This window comes from Salvelinus alpinus, chromosome 5 (assembly GCF_045679555.1).
Source record: "Salvelinus alpinus chromosome 5, SLU_Salpinus.1, whole genome shotgun sequence".
Classification (NCBI taxonomy): Eukaryota; Metazoa; Chordata; class Actinopteri; order Salmoniformes; family Salmonidae; genus Salvelinus; species Salvelinus alpinus.
In genome coordinates this window covers 42728732-42747571 of record NC_092090.1, presented here as the reverse complement: position 1 = coordinate 42747571, position 18840 = coordinate 42728732, and the positions used below count along the sequence as shown (strand labels likewise).

Here is an 18840-nt window from a genome sequence, read left to right as displayed (position 1 = left end):
AGGCACCAAAATGTCGCTAAATGACAAAGAAAAACATGTTTTCAGCTGTGATTGTTATTTCTTTGGCCATTAACGAGAGACTGTCTCCATTGAACAGTCACCTAGCAACGGATGAAATAAAACTGAATAACAGCCGTAGTCAGTAGATAGCTAATTGGACCTCATTTGTTAAGCATGAGTCACAACACAACCTTGAGCATCCAAACTAAATAGTAGAAAACACAAAGTGTTTCTAAAAATATAACTTTCATAATAACCTTGTTTGTCTTTCATAAAAGGATGACCATTCTGTAAACAAATGTCGATCCATTCACTAACGTGAATCTCCCCTCATTTGCACTTCAGCGCACCGACTCGGTATGAATTCAAAACCAGAGGCTAGTTACCTGCAGCATAACAGAAGATGGACACCAAGTTATAGACATGTAGGGTTCATATCAATATGTTTATTTGTGCAAACGACATGATATTGATATTTATTCTGTTTTTGCTGATTTACAAGTAGCTCATACATACAATAGATAGGGTTCAGAATCCAGAAGACAACGAGATGAATAGAACCCACCTCCAGCAGAGATCTTTTAATCAATGTGGACATCTAAGAAATTAAGGTTAGCTGCCACTTTAGTAGCGCCAGTGACAAAGGGGTATCATACACATCAGTTCCTCCTACCACTCATTGAGATATCCAGAGCAGGTCTATGTAAAAGCATGCACCAACACACGCCGCTTAACTCTCTACAAATGGCTGTCAACCACAGAAGTAAGGCCGCAACCAGAAAAAAGAAAGAAGAAAAGCTCAACCTAAATGAGTGAAGCCGTTGAGGAGAGAGGGCAAAGGAAAATCTATAGCCGACTGCCCAGGTGTTAGTCCATGGAGAAGGGGTTGTTGGGTCACAGCGTTAGGTCAATGGGATAACTCTCCCCCAGTACGACCTAGTAATGACGCGACATAAAAGCAGGCAATTTCTTTCTTTTGCATGACCATGAAATCATGATGACGTACACAGAGGAGATGAGTAGGGTTCAAAGTTTAAACATGAGCTTCCACTGGCTATATCTTCGCCTTCTGAGGGTGACGACGGACAACAGAAATGGTCAAATATGATGGAATGACAACACGCAGGAAGTGCAAGGCAAACTGCAGCCTGCACACCATGTATTCTCAAAAGCAACACCTTTAAATGCAACACCTTATGCTAAAAATGGTAACATGAAATAAAGGGGGATGATAGAAGGAAAGAGAGTGAGAGGGGAAAAGGAGAGAAAAAGAAAAATGGAAGGCAGGTGTTGTTGGTGGGGTTGGCATTTGTTCCAATGGATGGAATACCCTGGTGTGAGTGTACATGTGTCTGTGTGTGTAAATATATATAGATATTTATAAGTGTAGCGAGCCCTACAGCACCAGGCCCTCATAAGCAGGCCCCTCGGCCTCCGGCGACTCTCTCTGCAGACGCAGGTGCTCCAGTGTGTTGTGGAAGTGTTTGTTGATCTGCTCCGTCTCCTCGCTGGCCTCTAGGTTTGGCAGGTCCTCTCGGATCTTCTGGATCAGCTGGTTCAGAACCTGGACCGTCACCTACAGGGGATCAAGACATCTCATGATTTCAAATAATCATTTCAAATAGGTTGAAATTAGTGAGAGAAAAAAAGTACGTATTACCTACTGTAGATATGCAGAAATATACTCAGTTATAAGACAAAAGTTATATAATGATTTAAGGGGAAAGAAATGTCCTGACTATGGAGCCCCTGTTATCAGTCCCTGGAGGCCTAGTACCCTCTCTAGCTGTTAAGAAAAACACCCTGTAAGACATCCCAACTGAGGCAGATGGGGTGTCTGTGTGGGGAGAGTGGGTGGGTGAGCTGTAGCCTCCTGTCCTTCCCTCCTTGCTGCGCTGGTAAATAACCACCAAAGAGTGGGCGTCCCCTTGGTGTCCTAGCAAGTCCCAACACTGTACCAATAAACTCAGAGAACACGGGAGATTGGATGGCGTCACTCCAGGCAGCTCAATGTGACCGTCTGCACTTGAAGTGCGTTGAAAAGACGTCAGGATTTCATAATGCAAGCCTGGTTCTGAAAAAGCATGTCAGGAATGAGTGGTAGTATAGACGAGGAGGACAAAAGGGAAGAAATGTGCACATACCGCATCATTCTCTCTTTCGTAGAAACAGACGTATCTGTTCAGGATCTCAATGAAGAGCTGCACTTGCAATGACGGGTCCATGCACTGGTTGGCGATTTTCAGGGCCTTCTTTAAGCACTCCATCACCCTCTTCCCGTCAAGAATCTGAGGACAAAGACGGTGATGTAAAACTCTTCTACCACGCATTCACACACACGCCACCTGTGATGAAGAGGACGTTGAAACTCTGAATATAAATATAGAACAAAGAGAACCTCTTACTGCATTTCCCACGCTTCAATACACTGATTATGTGTCATTATATGCAAGGAACCTTAGAATTACCACCCTGCTTGTCATATGGGGATAAAAAAATGTTTTTTTTTACATCTCATCAGAGCAGAAGACAAAGCAAGGCAATCAATCTCAATACTTGGTTACTAGACTGTTACTGCATGTCTGTTACTATGGTGACACCATCATCTTTAGAACTGCACTGTATTTTACACAATAATTATATATTTCTCCTCTTTGTGATCACAACCCCCACCTCCTCTCCATTCTTTTCAGTGTTGCGTCCGGACCAGAAGAGGTGTGCACAGATGCTGACGGCCCGACACTGGTCTGGCTTCTTGAGCAGTTTGGAGGCAGCGAGCGCACACTGCGTCCTCAGAGGCTCGTGGTTCTCCTCGCTGAAGCATTTCGTTCTCTCAAACGTGCCAATGATCAGCGTGATGGCTGCTAGCTGAGCCTTGGAGTCGCTGATCTCATCCTCATATAGGGAGAAGGCCTGGGGTGGGTGGGTGGGTGGGAGGGGGGGGCAGTCGTATGTTATGATTATCAGAGAAAACAGATATAAAAAAATTCCTGACTGTGAAATCAGTGGATCAATGCTGCCAACACAGGGCACAAGTAAACCTAAGGGGCAGTGACCTCCTTCCTCCAATATTTAACACTCAACCCATTTTGTCCCTTGTACCTGTGACATAAACTCGTAGGCCACAGTCTCGTGGTTCTCGAAGCCAATCTCTCCTGCGGCCAGCGCCCCCTGTAGGAAGAGTCTGAGGGGCAGCTCAGCCAGCTCAGCCTTGATTAGAGCACTGATGGTTTGGTGGGCAAACGAGAAGATCTTCTGGCACTTCTTCTCCCATTTATCATCCTGTGGGAAGTGTTCAACAAAGAGGAAACAGTTCAAATCCACCTTCCTGTTTATCATAAATCATCTTCATAACTTCGAGAAAAAAAAACTATATGTATACTGAACAAAAATATAAATGCAACAATTACAAAGATTTTACTGAGTTACAGTTCATAGAAGGAAATCAGTCAATTTAAATAAATAAATTAGGCCTGGGAGGGCATAGGCCCACCCACATGGGAGCCAGTCCCACCCACTGGGGAGCCAGGACCAGCCAATCAGAATGAATTTTCCCCCACAAAAAGGCTTTATTACAGACAGAAATACTCCTCAGCATCCCCCCCTCCCCGACAATCCCACAGGTGAAGAAGCCAGATGTGGAGGTCCTGGGCTGGCGTGGTAACACGTGGTCTGTGGTTGTGAGGCCGGATGGATGTACTGCCAAATTCTCTAAAACAACGTTGGAGGCATCTTATAGTAGAGACATTAACATTCAATTATCTGGCAACAGCTCTGTTGGACATTCCTGCAGTCAGCATGCCAATTGCACACTCCCTCAAAACTTGAAACATCTATGGCATTGTGTGACAAAACTGCACATTTTAGAGTGACCTTTCATTGTCCCCAGCACAAGGGCACCTGTGTAATGCTCATGCTGTTTAATCAACTTCTTTATATCTCACACCTGTCAGGTGGATGGATTATCTTGGCAAAGGAGAAATGCTCACTAACAGGGACGTAAACAAATTTGTGCACAACACTTGAGAGACTTGTAGACTTGTGTGTATGGAACATTTCTGGGATCTTCCATTTCAGCTCATGAAAAATGGGACCAACGCTTTACAACGTTGGGTTTATATTTTTGTTCAGAAAAGTTAGGGTAAGGGTTACGTGACGTACTGATGAAGAGTTCTCTTTGTAGCGGAAGGCCAGCTGATAGGCAGCAAACACCAGCGGTGGAAGAGTGTAGCGAATCCTCTGGTTCCCCCCAGCACCAAAGTGCTTCCTGGCTGTATTCAGGATCTGAAGAACATGACGGAGCCCTCCATTAACATATGCCATGAAACACATCTCCTGAAAACACATTGATACTGTGACGGAATTCAATTGTATGGGAAGCAAAGCTTACCAGATACTGTTGGTCGGGGTCATCGGAAAGCAGCAAATGAATGAAGCGACCCACAAGGCTCTGCTCCTCAGCAAAGTCCTCTGGGTCTGGGTCTTCAGCGGGCTGGTCTGGCTGGTCCTGGATCAGTGTCGACACCAGGGTCAGGATGGCATCCACCTTGAGGGAGAGAGAAAGCGGTGCTTCAGCAGTGAGATATTTACAGTGCTTTCAGAAAGTATTCACACGCCTTGACTTTTTCCACATATTGTTGTTACAGCCTGAAATAAAAATTGATAAAATTGAGAGCGTCACTGGCCTACACACAATACCCCATAATGTAAAAGTGTACTTTTAAGTGTACTTTTAAGTGTACTAAAAAATGAAAAGTTCAACTGTCTTGAGTCAATAAGTATTCAACTCCTTTGTTATGTCAAGACTGAATTAGTACAGGAGGAAAACTGTGCTTAACAAGTGACATAAGTTCCATGGACTGAAAGTTTAAAAAAAAGCAGACACTTAATATCCCTTTGAGCATAGTGAAGTTATCAAATACATTTCGATAGTGTATCAATACACCCAGTCACTACAAAGATACAGGCGTCCTTCCTAACTCAGTTGCCGGAAAGGAAGGAAACCGCTCAGGGATTTCACCATGAGACCAATGGTGACTTTAAAACAGTTACAGTTTAATGGCTGTGATAAGCGAAAGCTGAGGATGGATCAACAACATTGTAGTTACTCCAGAATACTAACCTAACTGACAAGAGTGAAAAGAAGGAAGCCTGTACAGAATACAAATATTCCAAAACATGCATCCTGTTTGCTATAAGGCACTAAAGTAATCCTGCTAAAAATGTGGCAAAGAAATGCACACTTTTGGGGGCAAATCCAACACAACACATCACTGAGTACCACTCTTCACATTTTCAAGCATGGTGGAGGCTGCATCATGTTATGGGTATGCTTGTCATCAGGAAGGACTAGGAAGTTATTTAGAACAAAAATAAACGTAATAGAGCCAAGCATAGGCAAAATCCTAGAGGAAAATCTGGTTCAGTCTGCTTCCCAACAGACACTGGAAGAAAAATTCACATTTAAGGAGGAAAATAACCTAAAATACATGGCCAAATCTAAACTGGAGTTGCTTACCAAAAGACATTTAATGTTCCCGAGTGGCTTAGTTACAGTTTTGCCAAATTGGCTTGAAACTCTATGGCAAGACTTGAAAATGACTGTCTAGCAATGATCAACTACCAACTTGACAGAGCTTGAAGAATTATAAAATGGGCAAATATTGATCAATCCAGGTATGCAAAGCTCTTAGATACTTACCCAAAAACACTCACAAATGTGAAATGAGTACTTTTCTTTATTTTTTTTATTTTTTTTAAACAAATGTCAAAATCATAGAATTTTACACTTGGATATTACAGAGTATTGTATGGACTGTTGACAAAAAAGACCATTAAATAAATAAAAAATCCCACTTTGTAACATACCAAAATGTGTAAAAAGGGGTGTAAATACTCTGAAGGCACTGTATCATCGGTACGTTTTCTTGAGCAGACTGGAAAGGGCTATTAGCGGCAACAAAAATCGACAGACTGCAAGTATATTGTAATAGAGTTGAAGTTATATCGTGGTCAAAAAGGTATGGGTGAAGATAGTTATATAAGTTAGGGGGAAAAGGCTTTTAAAATGGCCTCTTATGGCATTACTGGGAAATCAATGATCTCCTGGAGTCCCACTAAGAGCTCTCTTAGAAAAGACTGGTGCTCTGAAACATTGTTCACATTGACCTTTTCCAAATTGAAAAGTTAGAAAAGGTTATTATGACTTTAACAGCCAATATCTTGAAGAGAATTGATGAAAATAAGTAGCCAGACTGCATGGAAGTATACAATACAAAGAGCCTTTTGTTCATGCTTACCTAAACAAAGTAAGGTGAAAAGAGCCCAACAACAAGAAAACACTTATGAGAAAGAACACAGCTCAATGTGCAAAAATATAAGTAAGTAACACATATCAGTACGTGTTTGTGTGTACAATACCGGTCAAAAGTTTGGACACACCTACTCATTCAAGGGTTTTTCTTTATTTGTACTATTTCCTACATTGTAGAATAATAGTGAAGACATCAAAACTATGAAATCATATAGCGAAAAAGAAAGTGTTAAATAAAAAATAGATTTAGATGAGATTCTTCAAAGTAGCCACCCTTTGCCTTGATGACAGCTTTGCACACTCTTGGCACTCAACAAGCTTCATGAGGTAGTCACCTGCAATGCATTTCAATTAACAGGTGTGCCTTGTTAAAAGTTAATTTGTGGAATTTTTCCTTCTTAATGCATTTGAGCCAATCAGTAGTGTTGTGACAAGGTAGGGGTGGTATACAGAAGATAGCCCTATTTGGTAAAAGACCAAGTCCATATTATGGCAAAAACAGCTCAAATAAGCAAAGAGAAACGACAGTCCATCATTACTTTAAGACATGAAGGTCAGTCAATCCAAAAAATTGCAGCCCAAATAAATGCTTCACAGAGTTCAAGTAACAGACACATCTCAACATCAACCGTTCAGAGGAGACTGCGTGAATCAGGCCTCATGGTCGAATTGCTGAAAAGAAACCACTACTAAAAGGACACCAATAAGAATAAGAGACTTACTTGGGCCAAGAAATACAAGTAATAGACATTAGACAGGTGGAAACCTGTCTTTGGTCTGATGAGTCCAAATTTTAGATTTTTGGTTCCAACCGCCGTGTTTTTGTGAGACGCAGAGTAGGTGAACGGATGATCTTCGCATGTGTGGTTCTCACCATGAAGCATGGAGGTGGTGGTGTGATGCTGCTTTGCTGGTGATGCTGTCAGTGATTTATTTAGAATTCAAAGCACACTTCACCAGCATGGCTACCACAGCATTCTGCAGTGATACGCCATTCCATCTGGTTTGCGCTTAGTGGGACTATCATTTGTTTTTCAACAGGACAATGACCCAACACACACCTCCAGGCTGTGTAAGGGCTATTTGATCAAGAAGGAGAGTGATGGAGTGCTGCATCAGATGACCTGACCTCCACAATGACAGCCTCCACAATCACCTGACCTCAACCAAATTAAGATGGTTTGGGATGAGTTGGACTGCAGAGAGAAGGAAAAGCAGCCAACAAGTGCTCAGCATAAGTGGGAACTCCTTGTTGGACTGTTGGAAAAACATTCCTCGTGAAGCTGGTTGAGAGAATGCCAAGATTGTGCAAAGCTTTCATCAAGGCAAAGGGTGGCTACTTTGAAGAATCTCAAATATATTTTGATTTGTTTTACACTTTTTTCGTTACTACATGATTCCATGTGTTATTTCATAGTTGATGTCTTCATTATTATTCTACAATGTAGAAAATAGTAAAAATAAAGAAAAACCCTGGAATGAGTAGGTGTGTGCAAACGTTTGCCTGGTACTGTATGTGTGCGTTGGTGTGTGTGTGTGTGTCGGTGTGTGTGTGTACTGACCTGCTCCTGGGATATAATGGTGGTGTTGTAGTCCAGAGTGTTGCTCAGAACGTAACAGCTCATGCTTTTGCGGGACTCATAATCAAAGTACTCGAAGAGTGGAGGGAAGTGCTTGAGCTGCAGAACAGTCAGAATGTTGTTGTAGGTATCCACTGGGATCTTCAGCAGCCTAGTCAACTCTTTCGAGACCGCGCTACTGGTTGCAATGCTTTGAAAGGGGGGAGACAATGGAGTTGAGAATGAAAATACTGAAGTAGCTACAGCAGTTTCCTTTGTCAGCTATTCATGAAAACTGGGAAATATAAAAACTTCCAAACATCACATGATGGCTGGAAGAAAAAAAAATGTATATATATATATGTTTAAAGCAAAAAGGGAATTTCATTAAGAAAGTACATACAACTTCTTACAGAGATTTGAGTTCATAGATGGGGATAATAAACTTTTCATTTATTTTTCTTTTTTTTCAGTAGTGCTTTGATGAGAAAATGTACTCTGCAACTGGCTTTCTTTTCAGATTTGTGAACCTTTCCGTCTCAAGTATGTCTGAACAAAGCACTGGTTTTTCTACCATGTTCTACTAGGGGTTGTTTGTTCACCAAGCTTTTAATGCAAGATTGGTGGCAGGTTTATAAATATTTATTTTCTTTCCTGTTTTGCATGTTTTTTGGGCATTAATAATACGTGTCACATCAGCTTGCAAACAATATAAAAAATATATATATCATTGAGTTAATAAAGCAGCATATAAACATGGTCCTTTTTGTTTTCTTGAGTGAGGCAGCTCCAAAATGCAGGTGTTTCAGCCTAGCTCAGTGATTTCTGTGGTGGTGGGGCGAGCCAACAGAAAATAGGAGCATTGCGCCGTGATTGGCTCAGTGTTCTTTCTGTCACTCATGGGGACACTACATAATCGCCAAGTCCTTAGTAAGGGTAGACATCCAAAATTTCAGACCTTTGGGTCCTGCCATAGAGTTATATAACAAGTGCCCTTCCAAGAAGGCTCAAGGTCATCAGCCACAGATAAAATGACGTCAAATGACGTTATATGTACTGTAGCTTTGATTGGACTGATCATGTCAACATCTTACTTCAAAGTCTTTGCTAGCAGTCATCATGAATCAAGTCGACAATCTACTGGCAAATCATTTTTAATCCTTGTCATATGAAGAGAAATAATGAAAATAAATTATAGATCAAATGTATCGGTGCTCATCGGCCATAAAGATTACACAAGTTGGACATCGCAAATTCAACAATGAGTGGTTTGTAAGGAATCAGTGGCTAACTGCAAGCATTGCAAAGTAACCAATAGCCTGCTATTCAATGGCGTGGCTGTGTGGTCTTTTCTCCGAGTTCGCGCCATAAATCCAGAGAATTCCAGACTTTGATGACAAAAATTGGTCTATTTTCACCAACGCCGTAATGTAAACACATAGTTTGTGGCCAGTGTGTGCTTGTTTGCAAACTTTTGTACAGATTTGACAGTGCTACTGATAGTAGTGGTGGCACGTCGATTGCACATGCAAATTCAGCACAAACAACATTCTATAATAGAATTGTGTTATTTGACATGTCAAATTAAAAGCTTATTTAACGCATCAAATAGTGTTATATGGGGCCTCCCGAGTGGTGCAGCGGTCTAAGGTACTGTATTGCAGTGCAGCTATGCCATTAGAGATCCTGGTTCGAGTCCAAGCTCTGTCGCAGCCGGCTGCGACCTGGAGACCCATGGGGCGGCGCACAATTGGTCCAGCGTCGTCCAGGTTAGGGGAGGGTTTGGCAGGCAGGGATGTTCTTGTCCCATCGTGCTCTAGCGACTCCTGTGGCAGGTCGGGCGCAATGCACGCTGACGCGATTGCCAGGTGTACAGTGTTTCCTCCGACACATTGGTGTGGCTGGCTTCCGGGTTAAGCGGGCATTGTCAAGAAGCAGTGCGGCTTGGTTGGGTTGTGTTTCGGAGGACGCACGGCTCTCGACCTTCGCCTCTCCAGAGTCCGTACGGGAGTTGCAGTGATGAGACAAGACTGTAACTACCAATTGGATACCACGAAATTGGGGAGAAAAAGGGGCCATTTTTTTTTCAATAAAAAAAAAAAGGTGTTATGTGACATGTATCTTTTTTGACACGCAAAGACCGAAACGGCATTCACCCTAATAATTTGGTCTATTTTCACCTACTGTTATAACTTGGTGGTGCACATGTAGCCTATAACTTGTTTTAGAGGGGTAGAGCGGTCTAAGGCACTGCATCTCAGTGCTTGAGGCGTCACTACAGACACCCTGGTTCAAATCCAGGCTGTATCATAACCAGCCGCGATTGGGAGTTGATGGGGTTCACCTTGGGGTCATGATAGGGGCTGCACCAAATTATTGATTATGCTTATGTTGTATTAATAGAAGGGGAAGGGCTATAATACCCTCCCCCACTACATTTATAGGGTCCTGGACCACAGATTAGCAATATATGCATTATAAGGTTTAATACTGTTCCACAGTTATTTTCTAGTCTCTGCCTCTTATAAGAAACGGTCTGAGAGACGTGTGAGCTATTGCAGTCAAAACAGGGTGTCTGTGAGAAAGCGCCTCAAGGCTAAAAGAGATACATAGACACAGAACCCTGCAGGGGAGTAAAGAGATAAGTAAGCCACACGGGAATGGAAAATTACTGCTGAGCCCTTAGAAAACACTGGTCTACTTTTTGCTCCTGCAAGTTTGCATAACTGTATAATCATGGGCTTGGTCTCATGAGTAGAAGGTGTTGACATAGGCAGTTACATCACTAGGGGTTGAATGCAAGCATATTAAAGCAACTTTTACCTTTTTTATTTTGCAGAACTTACTCTGGAACATGTGTGCTATGTTTCTGTTGTCAACTTCTGTCTGCAATTGCATTAATAAAGGTTTGATTGATTTACTTGAAGATATTGTCTGATTGGCTTATTGATGAAATCAGCAATGATTGACAAGGAACAAGGAACCTACCCCAACAGAGTCCCATAAGGCGGCGCACAATTGGCCCAGTGTCGTCCGGGTTTGGCCGGTGTAAGCCGTCATTGTAAATAAGAATTTGTTCTTAAGTGACTTGCCTAGTTAAATAATAATACGAACTTTCATTGTCTACTTATGCCCCCTTTATTTATCCTACGGTTCTGACTTGGTGTACAGGGAGAAATACTGTGAGAACAGCCCATGTTCTGAATTCTGTCGCAGTACATTTCAAAAGTGCTGAACAAATATTTAAATTGATTACGTCCGTTGTCGCTCACTCCTTAATGTCTTAATGGAAACTACGGATTGCCTCTTATCCGCTTGACGTCCCCTTATTCCGTAGTTTGTACATCTCAATTGTCAGTAGAAACCACATTTTTTTAAGCAAGTCAGCCATGTTTTTTTGAAAGGCAGTAAATGAGGCTGAATGAACTGTTTCACTGCCATACAAGGCTCCGCTGAAAACCAGGTGTAGCAGTGGTAAGGTGTTGGGACTCTGCTGTTGGGACAGCTTTATGTAGGCCCTAACAGTTTGTGGGCACCGTTTGTCACTGTTATAGTGCAATTCATGTATTGTTTAGTGGCTTCGCATATTTAAAAAATAAAATAAATAAATTGCCCCACCAAGATTTACATGCTAAAATTGCCACTGTGCAAGATACTACAGAAAAGGATGAAATTTGAATACTTCCAAAAAGCCTCGGACTCATAGGAGTAGGCTATGATAAACTAAATCAGGAGTCGCATTAGAGTTCAGAAATCTGCATTTTCAAAACGCAGACCATCAACAACAAAAAATAAATCACAGGTGATTTATATTGAAAGTCAGTGATTTTTTGCTTCAATAGAGTGATCAGGGGTGCAACTATTGTTTTCCTTCACAGATACTACATTAGTGCAACACATTTGGCAGAAAATAGCTTCATTTTCATCAGACAACAGAAGTGGAACACTATTTGGTGTATAAAAACAAGGTATTTTTTGCAAAAACGATGCATGGTCATCATATTTCTAATGTTTATCGTAGAAAAGTAGGCTACACTGAGAAAGGTGCAGTTGCAGTCAGAGGTTTACATACACCTTATCCAAATACATTTAAATGCAGTTTTTCACAATTCCTGACATTTAATCCTAGTAAAAATTCCAAGCCATTTTGCTACCATTTTGGAAGTATGCGTGGGGTCATTGTCCATTTGGAAGACCCTATAGCGAACAAGCTTTCACTTCCTGACTGATGCCTTGAGATGTTGCTTCAATACATCCACATAATTCTCCCACCTCATAATGCCATCTATTTTGTGAAGTGCACCAGTCTCTCCTGCAGCAAAGCACCCCCACAACATGATGCTGCCACCCTCGTGTTTCACGGTTGGGATGGTGTTCTTCGGCTTGCAGGCCTCCACCTTTTTCCTCCAAACATAACGATGGTCATTATGGCCAAACAGTTCTATTTTTGTTTCATCAGACCAGAGGACATTTCTCCAAAATGTATGATCTTTGTCCCCATGTGCAGTTGCAAACCGTAGTCTGGCTTTTTTTATGGTGGTTTTGGAGCTGTGGCTTCTTCCTTGCTTTTTGCTTTACTGTGGATATAGATACTTTTGTACCCGTTTCCTCCAACATCTTCACAAGGTCCTTTGCTGTTGTTCTGTGATTGATTTGCACGTTTCGCACCAAAGTACGTTCATCTCTAGGAGACAGAGCGCGTCTCCTTCCTAAGCGGTATGGCGGCTGCGTGGTCCCATGGTGTTCATACTTGCGTACTATTGTTTGTACAGATGAACGTGGTACCTTCAGGCGTTTGGAAATTGCTCCTAAGGATGAGCCAGACTACTGGAAGTCTACAATTTTTTTTCTGAGGTCTTGGCTGATTTTTTTAAATTTTCCCATGATGTCAAGCAAAGAAGCACTGAGTTTGAAGGTAGGCCTTGAAATACATCCACACAAGTACACCTCCAATTGACTCAAATTATGTCAATTAGCCTATCAGAAGCTTCTGCAGCCATGACACCATTTTCTGGAATTTTCCAAGCTGATTAAAGGCACAGTCAACTTAGTGTATGTAAACTTCTGACGCACTGGAATTGTGATACAGTGAATTATAAGTGAAATAATCTGTCTGTAAACAATTGTTGGAAAATTACTTGTGTCATGCACAAAGTAGATGTCTTAACCAACTTGCCAAAACTATAGTTTGTTAACAAGAAATTTGTGGGGTGATTGAAAAGCACGTTTCAATGACTCAAACCGAAGTGTATGTAAATTTCCGACTTTAACTGTAGCTACACATCAGTCAGAGCCGTCTGCTGCCAGAATGCCCATTCATGAATACTCAAAGTGGAGAAGTGCAACTAACGTACAAAATGAGTCTGATGACGAGCTGAAATTACAATAAGAAGCTTTTTAGATCTGCGTTTATAAAACGCAGCAAGATATTTCTTATGCGTTTTATCTTTTTTTCCCCCTGTGTTACGCAACCCCTGCTAATATAATTTCATTTTCATTTCCATTAATGTATATCTTTGGTCTGATGAATTCCTCTACCAAACAAAGGAGAAGCAGAACTATCCAGATGACCAACTATGTAACACTGAGACAGGGTAGTGCTCTTACTGCTCCAGGTTGAGCTTGTTGAAGATCTCCACTGTGCTCTCCAACACCTTGTCCACATAGTCCACCCGGTCAGGGTAGCACTTCATGGCCAGGTTGATGAGGGACACCTGTAGTGAGACCACATCCTCCGAAGGCATGTCCTGGCGGGACTGGAGGGAAAACATGAAATACAAAATATGTAATAACATATAATGTAGCCTACTTCAGTTGAATTACTTAAACTTAAGCATACATCAAGGTCATGAGATTGAGTCGATGAGAGGAAAACTAGATCTCGGTTTTGTGCCTGAATTTGTCTTTTGAGTGAGAGGTATTGATATCTGCAGGGGAGAAGAAAAATGAATACAGCCTTTCTCCATCACTTACCTGTATAACTGTGGCTACTTGTTGGGAGAAAATATCAAACAGTTTGATTTCAGCAGGGATTCCAGGTCCATCTTCTCGGTGAGCAAACAAAGCCAGTCTAAAAAAGAAAAGATAAATCACGTCAGCGGGTTTCAATACAATACCAAGGAAAATTGAAATCCAGTGTGTAGTGTACTGATTGATCTGAAATCATATGTAGCAGAGTTTACATCACCTGTCAATGAGAGCGATGATGATGTTTTTGACATTGACGTGCTGATGCAGGTCGGCACAGGAACGAAGGAATAGGTTCAGTGTCTGAAGGTGGAACTCATCAGGGAAGACCTGTTATAGAAGAGGAGAGCCAGGCCATAGACAGCAGGGCAGGGTGACTCCATGTGACCAGTCTACGTGATGAATCAGTAATAGTTCATGCGTATGCATTTCCTACTACAGACCTTGACGCAATGACAAACTGGAAACAGTAGTTACCTGAATGATGCACTCCATGAGATATTCTTGAGCCAGGGAATCTCTGCAGTTTACCACCTGTTCTAGGACACCGGACAGCACAATCTGGGGAGAGAAATAACCCAAATACAATGTAACACAATGGACATCCTCTCTAGATATAAGGGAGTTAAGTATTTGTTGATTTTCTGCACGTTGTAATACATATTCAATGTAATATTTTATCCAATGCTGCATCCCTCTTTGCCAAACATAATTTCTACGGTAAAGTAGATATAATAGCAGAAATAAAACATCAAGAGGTGCTCAGGGTTAAGAACCCCTCTCGGAGCTTGACAAGGATCATCTTCTCTTGTCTCCACGCCCTCAGATAGACAACCGACAAAGGCTAAACCCTACATAATTCTATAGGTGCTCTTTATTCTAGAGCAGTACATTATGTTTTCCTATGGTCCCCTGCATGACATGATACTCTCAATTCAAGTACATGAATTCATTTGCAAGCCAATATCTGAAAAGTGGCAACAAAAAAAGCATACTGATTCATATTAACTACACAGTCTTCAAGTCAGTTTCAGATGAATCACACATTAGCATTCAGATTTATTGTCAAGTGTTCCATTTTACTTCTAGTACATGCAAATGTGCAGCTCTAGACATCGATATATTTGGCAGACATGTAAACACAAACCTGTTTATACTTCTCCACGTTGACCCCCTCCAGCTGGCTGAGTCGAACCAGGTTGGTCCCGACCAGGATCCGCAGCTCCTGCCTCTCCTTCTCCCTCTTCTCCCTATCTCGACTGTGGCCCTGGTGCTGCATGCGCACCCACAGCTTATTCATCTCAGCAAAATTCAGCAACACAAAGTCAATGGAGTCGTTAATGTCTCCCGTCATCGCATCCTCCCCCCTGGAAAGACAGAGACGAGGACCAAAAGTTCTGCCACGTTAACTGGAGTATGATATATTAAAAGGAAGTATAAGCCTTTTCATTAAATCAATAACTCTACGGTCACATTTAAACCTTCTGGGATGATTGCTAAACAACGAGCTCAAATCTCTTTCAATCAGAGGACGGACACAATGTAATGAGAAGGTCTGATTAACACACTGTGAGGCCTGGATTGCGAGTGGGAATCGGTCGATGAGAATGAGTGAGGGGCAGCTCAGGAGGGGAGCCCCGTGAGGAGAGAGAGAATCTCAATTGCGTCCTCTTTTTCCTCACCTCCTTCTCAAAACCCATTGGATGAGAAAACGAGCGGTCCCTCCCCTCTGACCTCCTCCAAAGGGTTTCGTGAAGGTGGCAAGGAGAGAGGACGCAAGGAGTATGCAATTGAGATTCTCCCTTTGTTCTTACTCTAGCTGCTCCCCGTCGTCAGGCAAGATGTTGCGTGTGCACTGCAGCAGGTAGTTTCTGAGGAACAGGCCTCTCAGCGGGTGCTGCACCCCACGACACATCTCCACCAGGTCCTTCAGGATGTCCTTACGTGACTGAGGGAAGGAGCGAACATACACCACCCCCACAGTGATCAGCAGGTAACTGGGAGAGAGGAGAGGAGGGGGGGGGGGTAATTACTTGATATGTTTCCTATTCCTCTAGGGTCAAGCTCCTTCATCTGGTTCACACTGCCTAAAGAGGGCATTGTTGTCACATGATTGATCACATATACAAGTAGGCTAGTCCAAGAGAACATGTGCAGCTTTCCATTTACACTTATTCATTATCTGAAACGATCATTAGGATGCTTGAGTACTCACAGTCTAGGGATGATGTTCCCTGCATATTGAACCAGCTCATAGAGGTCAGCCACCTTCCTGCCTTTGGCAAACTCATCTGTCAGGTACACCTCCAGGTAGTGGAGCTCGTCAGAGATGGCCATGTCTGCACTCAGAATTAGGGACTCATTGCACAATTGTAAACAACACCAAACATGGACTTGCCTAGAACAGTGAAATGATCTGGAGAATGAGGAGTGCATTTTTTTCTATGTCTAGACCAGAGATCCATAGGTTGCAGCAGGTAAAGGATACAGAGTTCATAGTAGCTCTTTGGCGATAACATGGAGGTCCTGAGTTCGCCCAGCATGTTAGATGCATGTTTCAATGCATCCATCAGCTTGTTCTTGTCCTACAGATGGAAGTGTCAATCAAACAAGTCAAGTAACAAGTCAATATGAGTATACAGTACAGTTAGTTTAATATCTGATACACTGCTCGAAAATATGCTATAATGTAACTTGCGGCTCGGAAACATTGTCTCTCTTATACACTGATGAGGGTCAGAGAACACAATACATATTTGCTATATTGTTAACAGAAAAGGGAAGGAAATCAAAGGGACCCGCAAAGGAGGAAATAGGCAGCTCTTACCAGGCAACGCTTCATCTGAAATGACTGAACCTTGACAGCCTGCACGGCTTCATCAAGTAGCTTTTCCTGCTCGTCCTGGGGTGACTGCTGTGTGGTAGGCTGAAAGACAGCACACAGAAGCTCAGAGGAATGCCATGCATGTTACTCTGACATACTCCATCATTATAGCTACAGTGGTTTACAGTTACAGGGAGCCGAGACATGACATTGACTCAGATGATCAGTAAACTGGCTACGCCCACAGGAAAATAATTCAATGATTGGTGGTATTGTACTGGCCAACATAAACATCGAGTTAGCTAATTCATAGTTATTCTAATGTCATCCCTCTGGATGGCCTAAGATTAGAAATGGTGAAAAAAATGTCACATGCCTCATCAAGAGTGTAGTAGGTGTAGACTGCAAGCTAGCACTGAGTCACCAGACTATCATCAAATGGTTCGCTACTGATTCGTATGCACTGTGTTCACACTAACCATCTTCATTTCTAGCATCACCAGAATGAATGATCAATGACTGACATCTGTTGGCTAACCTTCGTTATTGAACTAGATAGCTAACGTTAGTTGTGGTGGCCAGGTTTGTATATTTGGACCTCTCTGTCACGGATAACCAATCGAGTTTAACTAGTTAGTTACATATGCTAAGTTAAATCAATATTCTCTTTGATCTGTACTAGCTACGTTAGTTAGCTAGATAGCTAACTGGCTAACGCGTCTAGACATTTCAGGAAAATACTAGTTAACAAACTGCACTCCTTTGACTTGGTGAAATTCGTGTCTTAAAAGTAAAAGATGAAACTAATCGACCATAAGAGATGCTAGGCATCAATGTATCGGGTCGATTCTTCAAAAATGAAATATGTTGACAGTTAGCCTACAGCCTTAGCCAGCTACTAACTAGCAGGCAGCTATCTGGCTTTTAACTAGGCCGTAGCTAACTAGCACCACCCACAATTTGAGTCTGTTTTCGAGTCTCAGCCATACAGCAATAACATAAAAACAATACCGAAAATGAATGACTCACATAGGAGGATTGGATGGATAATAATCACAAGTGTAAAGAGTAGCTATTTTTGCCTTTTCACTTACCATGATTATCAAGTTTGTATCAGCAAACTGGTAACTAACCCTGAAATCGTTTCCCAGTCATGTGACTGCTACCAATCCACCAGCTACCCGGTTTCCACAAGTTACCACAGCCACAAAGTCAGAATTGACTATGTCGTAAAAATGTATGAAAACAACTATTTGCTTTTTGGTCTTAATTTAAGGATAGGGTTAGGCATAGACTGTGGTTAAGGTTGAGGTTAGGATTAGGTTTATAATCAGATTTTAAAGAAGATAAATTGTATACATGGGCGGGGTTTATGACTTTGTGGCTTTAATAACTAGTGAAGACCCCGCTTCCCTTTCCACAGAATCGCTCGCATTGGCTGAGCTGAAAACAAAGTGTGGGAATACGTCTCCCATTGGCTAAATTACTGTCTGCAGTAGTGCTAGCGCAGATATGTAGACAACGGAGATCCAATTACTACAATGTGATATAAGCAAATATATTATGAGTAGAACATTTGATGCTGAATTCCCTTAGTAAATACATATGTTGTTGTTATTTTCAGCAACAAGTACGCAAACAGACGTCGATGGCTGGTAGGCGTGGTGGTGTCGGTAAAGACAGTTTCAAGTTCAATATTCGACGGATATTCGCGCTTTCAAACCACTTGAGCCACAAACTCCAAATAAGTGTCATGATGTTGGAAAAATTGCGCACAGTATTGCACAGGTCTTATTTTCACGATTTAGAAAGAATTTTCTTTCCAAAGCTAATAAACATGTGGAAATGTGAGCAGCGTCTTGTATTCCTAGTTGAATTAGTTAGGGAGTGTGAACAAAGTACAAACTTTTTTTACATTCAAATTTCAATAGCTCCTTGGTCATGTGACATACTTACTTCAAACACGGTTCAGAATGTCCACTGACTACTTTTCTATATTGCACACCCTTTAGTTTGTCAATTTTCATCTCACAAGATTTTACATGAATTTTCCAAATGTAAAGTTTCAATAGCTCCTAGGTCGTGTAACTTAGTGACTTCAAACAAGGTTCAGAATGTCCACTCAGTGGGCCTACACATTGCACACCCTTAAGTTTGTCCATTTTTATCTCACATGG

At 41.9% G+C, this 18840-nt stretch overlaps 1 protein-coding gene across 3 annotated transcripts; it reads right to left on the bottom strand.

Moving 5' to 3' along the window:
- Window positions 1-426: 426 nt before the first annotated feature.
- On the bottom strand, window positions 427-17897 carry LOC139576204 (vacuolar protein sorting-associated protein 35). Of its 3 annotated transcripts, none has more exons than XM_071401977.1 (17): window positions 17758-17897; window positions 16667-16753; window positions 16328-16424; window positions 16055-16178; window positions 15654-15836; window positions 14987-15206; window positions 14317-14400; window positions 14060-14169; window positions 13846-13942; window positions 13480-13628; window positions 7876-8083; window positions 4391-4546; window positions 4162-4284; window positions 3103-3282; window positions 2674-2913; window positions 2145-2288; window positions 427-1576 (listed from the first exon to the last, which is right to left on the bottom strand). In XM_071401977.1, exons 1-17 carry the CDS (start codon window positions 17758-17760, stop codon window positions 1397-1399), a joined length of 2385 nt encoding a protein of 794 aa, XP_071258078.1. In that variant the 5' UTR covers window positions 17761-17897; the 3' UTR covers window positions 427-1396. The 3 variants fall into 3 exon arrangements, with proteins under 3 accessions (XP_071258078.1, XP_071258076.1, XP_071258079.1); XM_071401975.1 differs by having other exon boundaries at window positions 16667-16765; window positions 17758-17893; XM_071401978.1 differs by having other exon boundaries at window positions 16667-16750; window positions 17758-17886.
- Window positions 17898-18840: the final 943 nt, after the last annotated feature.

Coding starts and splice junctions, on each gene's coding strand:
- LOC139576204 (XM_071401975.1), bottom strand. Junction 14,170..14,316: donor TCATGGAGTGCATCATTCAG/GTAACTACTGTT, acceptor CTTCTATAACAG/GTCTTCCCTGATGAGTTCCA. Junction 13,943..14,059: donor ATCATCGCTCTCATTGACAG/GTGATGTAAACT, acceptor TTTCTTTTTTAG/ACTGGCTTTGTTTGCTCACC.